We start from the raw sequence: 8548 nt of genomic DNA, 5'->3' as shown, positions 1-8548 counted from the left end.
ACAAATCTAAAACCTCCTCCACTCTATCTCAAACATTAACGTGCATATGAATCACTTGGGGTGGGTGATAGAATGTGGATTCTGCTCCAGCTGGTCTGGGTGGCTGAACCTGAGATTCTGCATTTCTGCCGATATTCCTGGTCTAGCAGCTCTACTCTGAGTGGCAAGGCCTGTGGTTCTCAGCCTTGATTGCACCTGGGAGCTTTAAAAAAAATCCTAATACCTGGGCCTCGCAAACAGGATGTGGGTTTATAAGGCTGGCGTGTGGCCTGGATACCGGCATTTTAAAGGTCCCAGTTGTCTAATCTGCTGCCGAGATGGAGAAGCAGGAGCTTTAAAAATCACCCAGGGAAAGAATATATATATATATGTGTGTGTATGTATAACTGAGTCCCTTGCTATACACTTGAAACTGACACAGCATTGTAGATTATGCTTCAATCAAAAATAAATAAAGAAGTAAAAATATCACCCAGGGAGCTTTGATTCTTTAAATCTTGGAAAAGGCCCCAAAGAGATGTGCATTTTAGCCAGCACCCCCTAGAGATTCTACTGCAGGTGAAGAGTGCTCAGGCTGGAACCCTACTCCCTCTCTCCTTCCTGGGATGCCCAAGGGCAGTGACGATCAGAACCAGATACAGCAGGACTGGCCCGCCAGGCTCATTCAGTGGCGGTATTACAGCAGGTAAGTCACTTTAAAAAACAAAACAAAACAAACCCCCCACAAAACCCCTTTATTTGCCTTTCCCACTAAGGTTAATGTATGTGTGGTTATTTCTGTTGAATGGATTCCACAGGGTGAATTGTTGCATCAAGAGGAATCTACTTTGCCAATTTCTACAGACACTTGACTGAAAATTCATCGAAATGCATTCCAGGTTGTATTCCTAACCGTGTGGAGAATTCTTCTGATCACACTTGCGCCCACACAGGTAAATCTTTAAAATTCTCGCCGTCAAAGTGTGGGGAAAATGGGACCCGGTCGCAGCTTTCATTTGCATTTCCCTGATGAGCAGCGATGTTGAGTTCTTTTCATTCATAGATGTAGCTGAAAAGATTTACAATTCTCTTGGCTTGCCTGATTATACCTATTGAGGGGTAAACCCTAGACTTCGTAAGGCTGTTTCCTCCTCTATAAAATGGAGGCGATATTATCTCCCAAGGTTGTGAAGATTAGATGAGATTTCATGGATATACCATGCCTAGAAAAGGACGTGGTGTACGACAGGAGTTCCAGAAATGTTTGCCTTTGAAACTTGCGAAGGAGCCCATTGTCCTGCGGCCCAGATGGACTGAGCCCTGGGCGGGTCCATTCAGCCCGAGGGAGAGAGGGCAGTGGGTGGTAATTCACGATGCGCGGTGGAGCGGCTCCTCCCGCGCAGCATCGGCGCCGTATCACTGCCCCACCGCGGAGATGCTCGCTGCCCAGCCCGCCCTCCGCCTGCATCCGCCCCACGGAAGGACCGGCCACTGGACCGACTCGGTGACACCCAGTCAAACCCCAAGGCCCGCGGAGCCCCGGCCTTCCCTCGGTGTCTTGTCGCCCCCGCGTGGCCAGTTGGCGCTCTTCTTCCTCCCCGACCCGCCTCTGCACCAACTCTCCTGGCGCCGCTCCCGGCTGCGCCCGAGCCAGACATCCGGCCCCGGGCCAGAGAGAGATTCGGTGCCTCATCCCCGGATCTTTGATCTCCAAACCCTCTGGCCACTCTGCGCCCCGGCTCCCCGCGAAGTCAAACCTGGGAAGACTCGCAGGCTGCCCTGCTGACCCGCCCCTTAGGGTCAAAGTTCTGAAAGAAATGGGGAATTCTCAGCGCCACCCCCCACCTGCCCGGCCCCACGGGGGCAGCCCCACAGCCCTCAGCTAACAAAGGACGTTTCTTGATTACGTTAACCATACTTTGGTACTAGACGATTTATCAACAGTCGGCCTCTGGTCCTTGTCATATGTATATTCAATGTCTGAATTTTCGCAGAAACATTATAAAGTTTTATAAGCGACATATTTTACTATGTGACCTTTCCTTCTCCCTTCACTTCTTGTTTCCTTCCTTTCTACTCTTTGAGGACCCGCTAGTAACAGCCAAGCGTTCTTTCTATACCTTTCCCCCATCGCATAATTGTAAATTTGCATATATGCACATATTTGTATGAGTCATTAACCCAAATTATGACACTTAAAACTCACAGTAACTCTGTGACAAATTATGCCCATTTTAGAGCTGAGGAAAACTGAGGTTATGGTTTCATGTTAAGCCTCTGTTTATTGAGTGCTTACTACTTGTGGAATTCTATGCTGAAGTTATGTATCTTATCCTTTAATCTTCACAATGTGTCGCTTGCTGTTGAGGAAACAGATTAGAGAGCTCAAGGAAAATTATAAACAAGTAAATAGTAATACAGCTGATTGTGATCCCTAATGTCTTGTCACCTGTCACTCCTCAAAAATGCCCTCTGGACTGAAGGGAATTCAGAGACGTTAAGAAGGTGGTGGGGCCATAAGTATTACAAACTTCCTGTCATATTGCTGTAGTTATTTTACTAACCATGCTGCTTCCTCACAGGTAAAACAGCAGTGAAAGTATCCAAGGTGCAGAGGTCCAGGTCGAATTAAATGAGACCACGTTACATCCTTCTTAACTGTAGAGCCGGATACAAAGACGAGATCAATTAAAATATTGTAAATATAGTTTATTGGTTTCCTTTTTCTTGTTTTATGAATTTAGTATTATTAATCCTGAAAGTGGTGCATCTGTTGGAAGAGGTCAAACAAGAGTGAGGTGCAGATTGGAGCTAATAATCTCTTCCCCCAAATCCACGCCCCTAAGGTAACTGGTGTGGATACCTCTGAACTTTATGCCCATGAAAATATTATAACAGATAGAGCAGCCGTTCCATTTGGTTGCAGTCATATTATTCTCACACCTCTGCAGCTAGCAGGTTTGTCACTTATCTGCTTGAGACATTTAATAATTCCATCTATGCTGAGGACTCATTTGCATAGTATTCAGAATATATCTTCCTTTACTCAGCCATTGCCCTGATACTTCTTCAAAAGATCCAACTGGAAAGAGAACACCCTTTCCCCTTCAGTATTTCTCAGTATCAAACCCTCTCAGCTGCCTCTGGGCAGGTTTGTGAACCTTTCTGGAAAGTGCAAATCTGACCCCCCATCACCCACCCCGCTCCTCCTGGAGGCCCCTAAGCTCAGGGCCAGCAAGCTCTGTGTTGTCCCTGCTCCTCTTCCTGCCCCGATTCTTGAGCTGGAGGACGATCCCAGAGTTGCCACCATGGTTTCTGGCGTGTTCTCTGGGGGCGCTCTAAAAACTCATGTCTTCAGGAGGCAGCAGAGAAGGGACCCCAACACTGCAGCAGCCCCTGAAGAAAGTCCTTCAAAACTCAGCACGAAAAAGCAATGGCAGAGGAGCCTCCCCCGGGCTCCTGGGGGCCAGCACATCTTTAGTCGCTGGACCAGGATGTCTTTTGGCTCCCAGTGACCCGGCTCAGGCCCTCTGACCCCCGCTGGATGAAAGCCTCTGTCTCCACCACCTCTCCCCTCAGTCAGCCTCCTCTTCATTTGCCATAGGGACCTGAAGTCCCATCCTGTCCTTCCTTGGCTCAGAAACTTTCAATGGCTTCCCATTTTCTCCAGAGAAAGCCCTATATATATATATATTTCTTTTTAACCATAGAGACCTGGGAAATTAATCATTTTCAAAAGGCAACATCTGTCCCACACCTTCCTTCTTCTAGATTCTATGGAAGGTTCTGCACCCAAAATCCAGGAGCTATCATCTTCTTCTTTGTCTATAGTCACTTAATTCCAGCATCCTGGCCTTTCTGCTCTCATTCTCATTCTTCCCCTTCCCCCCCAGGCCTTTCACTGGGGCGGTTCCCCCTGCCTTTCCCCATCTTTTCTTAGTGCACCGGCCCAGGCAGGGGAGTCAGAGACAGAAGCGATTCTGCTGTTCCAAAGAATGGCGCTGAGCCAGGGATGTGGGATGCTGAGGCTGTTGGCAGTAGCCGGGCACATGTTGCCCTAGGTTTATGGCTTTAAGTCATTGTCCACTTGAGGAATTTAAAAGTTGCTCATGACAAAAGCATTGCGGGACAAAAGCATTTTGGGAATTTTTCCATATCTGGTTTGTTTATGTCAGTCACACATGGACTCACTTGTTACGTGGTTCCCTTGATGTCTGGAGGAGGGGCGTACCTTTACAGGTGCAAGAGTGTTTTCTATCTCAGCCCTCAGCTACAGCGCTCCCTCAACTTACGATGCGGTTACATCCCTAGAAACACGTAAGTGGAAAATGCACTTAATACACCAAATCTACCGAGCATCATAGCTCAGCCTTGCCTACCTTAAACTTGCTCAGAACACTTACACTAGCCTACAGTTGGGCAAAATCACCTAACATAAAGACTGTTTTAAAATAAACTGTTGAATAGTTCATGTAATTTATTGAATACTGTCCTGAAAGTGAAAAACAGGATCTGCCCGAGCACAGAACTGTTTTAAGTTTATCATTATTTTACCCCTCGTGACTGCGTGGCTGACTTCTGCTGGCCAGCATCACTAGAGCGTATGTACCGCATTTCGCTAGCCCGGGAAAAGATCAAAATTCAGAATTCGATCTACAATTTCTACCGAATACGTGTCACTTTCGCATCACCATAAAGTGGACGAACCGTAGTGGAGCTTCTGTATTTACTTCTTGAGGAAAAATGTGAAAGTGCGCCCCCTGGCGGCAGCTGCGGTAGTTGCGGGGATAGAATCTGGAGAGGGACGTCTCCTTAAACAGTGCCTCTAAGTCTAGTTCTGGGAAGAGCAAACGTCCCCGGAGGGGGCCAGAAAACGCCCAGAGCTCCTGCTTAGCCCTTGACTTCTCCAGGAGTAAGACTGAGTCACTCCGCGGCTGGTGGTTGGACTGGAAGCTTGTCTGTCTCCACTTCCTCGGAGGAAAAAAAAAAAAAAATATATATATATATATATATATATATATATATATATATATATATATATATATATGTAATATATATGTAATATATATATTACATATATATATATATATGTAATAGCTTTTGATGTAAATACACCCAGAGAAAAATCTCAGTAACAATCTGGAAAACAAAACAAAACAAAACTGCTCCAAACATCCTAAATGTCTGCTTTGCTGTTCTGCCAGGAGGCACAGAGCAGGGTAGGCAGCTCGTTTTCAGAATTTCTCAGGGTCTTCCCGACCTCCGGACCAGCTCTCACTTCCCCGCCGTTGCTTTCCTGAAAGGGGGAACCTGAAACCTGGAAGATGTGGTGTGCTTTCCCGCGGCACAGCGTCTATAGGCTTGCGTGCCCCTCCCCCGGTCCCACCCCGTCGGAGTCCCTCCTGGCGGCGGGGGATGTAATGCCTTCCGGTGAAAGATGGCAGGGGAGGTGGACCGAAGGGTCAGGCATTAGGCAGAGCCGTGTGGTGCTGAGTGTCCCAGCCCATTTCTCCTCTCATTTCAGTTAAACCCTAAGGTCGCATTCCTTTAGGAAACTTTCAGGATTTGAGACTCTTCTCTGTTTTTAGCATCAGGACTGTTCAATCATCTTTTCTCCTTCACTTTGCTAAGTATTTCTGGCAGTGACCTGCGCATTTCTTTTCCAGCTCGCTGGGCTCTTTCCTGAGCGCTGCAGTCAGTTACACGTTCGTTATGTTCTCCAAACTCAGTTCAACAAATGTGTACCAGGCTTTACACTAGACGTTGGTGGGATTACAAGAAGGTGCGCCCCTACCTTCTGGGACCTTAGCTGTTAAGGGAGGTTGATTTGCACCAGAGTTACTGGCTCCTCTGCAGTCTGACAACGTCAGTGTTATTAAGAACAAAGTGCTAAAGGAAGAGGCAAATACTGAGGATGGGGGCTCAAAAGATGTCAGAAAAGCAACAGCTTGAAGGGGGAGGTAGGGTTTGGAGTCAGGAGAAAGTGCCCTCTGGGTGAGATCACAGGTAACTCCTTTCTGGCTAAGACTGAGGAGTTGCTACCTCCTGCTGGCCCTGCCCCTAAACGTCCCAGGGCTGCTTTCCTATTGGTGGCCAGCAAAGGCACAGGTACAATTAAAACCTGCTTATTATTATGTAAGGTACTTGCAAATCCTTAGACAGCTTGGTACAAGGGAATAGATAAAACCCCGACTAGGAATTGGAATTCCTGAGAATTGGTCCCGGTTCTGCTGATTGGCTTTGTGATCTCTGACAAATCACAGCACCTTTCTGGACTTGAGTTTCACCATAAGAAGAAAGGCAATAGTAACATCTGTCACGGCGTTATTATAATTATAATATTATAATGGCCAGCTCTCAGGGTGGCAGTGAGGGTCACATGGTCTGCAGCTAGGAGTGGGTGCGCGGACTGGGAAGAAATCAACAGTCTCCCTCGCTGGGGTGAAGAGGAAAGAGTGACTGAAACAGATGGACCAAAAGATGAAGAAGAAAGAGAGATGGGCTAGCCAGGGGCCAAGCAGAACCGGGAAGAAAAAGTTCAAGCCACATTGTGTTGGGGAAGGGTATAGCTCAGTGGTAGAGTGTGTGCTTAGCATGCACGAGGTCCTGGGTTCAATTCCCCAGTACCTCCATTAAATGAATAAATAAATAAAAATACACCTAATTGCCTCCCCCCACCAAAAAAATCATTAAAAAAAAAGCCACATTGTGAAGTGAGAGTCTGGACAGAGCACACAAGTGTCTGTGGCATGTGAGTCCAGCTTACAAATCAAACTTTGTGCAGTGGATGCTATGTGTCTGTAAGATGGAAATGCACTGGATAAGACTTGGGTCTACCAGGCAGCCCCACATCCCACATGCCTCCACGTGATACACGGTACACACACTGTGACACCAACACACAACTGGCATCGCCAGAGCCCTTGCTCAGCGAGGTCTCCCTTCCCGGACAGGGGGAGGGACTCCTGATGGTCCCAGTCCCTGGCACAGAGTAGGAACCAAGCAAATGTCTCGGGATGATGAGTCCAGTGAATTCTGAAAAGGACTTGGAATTGTCAAGTCTTTGGGAACTGACACCTGTTTGGAATAGGTAAGGAAAAAGTTTTCTTGAGAGTTAGGGTTACGATTCTTCATAGACCTAGGATCTTGTTTTATAAGTGAGAAGAACTACCATTTGGGGGCTGGTCCCCCCCCCAAATAAGAATCCACCATAAATCATTTTTTAAAGTTTTATTAAATCATTTAGACTTGAAAGAAGTCACAATAGTTAACACACTTCAGTGCGTTCTGTACACCACCAACCCAAATGGATTGAGTTCAGAATTTTTATAAATAAAAAATAAACATATTTACAGTGAAAAATAAAAACACGTTAGCAAGTTAGATGATTAAACTGTTCTCTATAATCAGTTTTGGGAAAGGACCAACCTACAGTATTACATTGAAGACAGTTAAGATTTCATTAGGTTTAGAAAGTCCAGAATGGAAGATGTTAGTTGTAGTATATGATTCATTTCTCACTACAGCTTTGTTCCTCCCCAATTCCTCCCCAGACCAGAGCGTTTGACCAATTTACACAAAAAGCTTCATTTTCCCTTTGTTGGAGGTAAAAGTACAAAAGCTCTTAAGCTCTTCCTAGAACCATCTAAGGAATAAAGCTATGGAATGCTACAAATGTCACTAGTAAACTAGCTATGGCCTAGCTATGTCCAGTTTGTGCTATTCTGTCCTCCAAAATATTGTAGATTCCTAATTTACCCACCAGGGACAAAAATGGAGTCAGCTTTTTTGGAAATCAGTTACAAAATCACCACCATTATCTCTAGAAAGTGTGTTTCTAGAACAACATAGTTATCACGTGTAGGGCCTTTCATTTTTCTGTCCTATAAAAATATTTCCATTTTATAATTCTCTATACATCTTAGGGCATTGCTCCCACTTCCCCAGGCAAAACCTGAGGGCTGTGTGCTTGGCTAGTCAGTTTCAAGAGACCAACGAAGAAAAAGGACCACATGTGATGTCGTGACAGCCCTCCCTTGAGTAGAGCAAAAATCGAGTTGGCTCCAATTAGGTTAGAGCTCCAAAATCCAGTTTAAACGTTTAACTTAGAAAAAGCAGCCCAAAGCGAAATTGAGCAAGGAACAAAATTTGCAGATTCACAATTTTGGAAAGCGACATTCCTTCGAAGCGGGCGATTCCGTGTCACCTGCTGGGGGTATGAGCACAATTTAAGGCTAATTGCTTGGCAAAGGGTTGTGGGAGCTGCTGGAGTGTCTTGAATGTTTCGTTCCTGATGAGCTCAGGGAGCGAGACCTCTGTCTGAGCACCGTCTTTCCTGGAAACTCCAAGTCCTCAAATATAGCGTTTTCAATGATGTTGGCAGCTTCAGGCCGTTCCGTGGGGCATGGGGAGAGCATGTCTTGTACCATCGCGTACTGAAATATAAAAATTGTTCTGCGATGAAAGGGCCAGGTTTAGACCACTAAACGCTCACCTAAGTCAGGAATCAGCAAAATTGTTCTGTGAATATTGCCAGCCAGTTTCTGACACAGCCCCTCAGCTCTGCGAT

At 46.1% G+C, this 8548-nt stretch overlaps 1 protein-coding gene across 1 annotated transcript in view; it reads right to left on the bottom strand.

Annotated features, from left to right (window-relative positions):
- Positions 1-7194: 7194 nt before the first annotated feature.
- The window catches only part of EIF2AK3 (eukaryotic translation initiation factor 2 alpha kinase 3), a 61386-nt gene continuing 60032 nt past the window's right edge, over positions 7195-8548 (bottom strand). Inside the window, exon 17 of the mRNA XM_010997866.3 lies at positions 7195-8414. Within this exon, the coding sequence (XP_010996168.3) occupies positions 8214-8414 (201 nt within the window). The 3' untranslated portion in view covers positions 7195-8213. The remainder of the gene's footprint in view (positions 8415-8548) is intronic.

Source organism: Camelus dromedarius, chromosome 33 (assembly GCF_036321535.1).
Source record: "Camelus dromedarius isolate mCamDro1 chromosome 33, mCamDro1.pat, whole genome shotgun sequence".
In the NCBI taxonomy this organism is placed as follows: domain Eukaryota; kingdom Metazoa; phylum Chordata; class Mammalia; order Artiodactyla; family Camelidae; genus Camelus; species Camelus dromedarius.
This window is presented reverse-complemented; position numbering and strand designations above follow the sequence as displayed.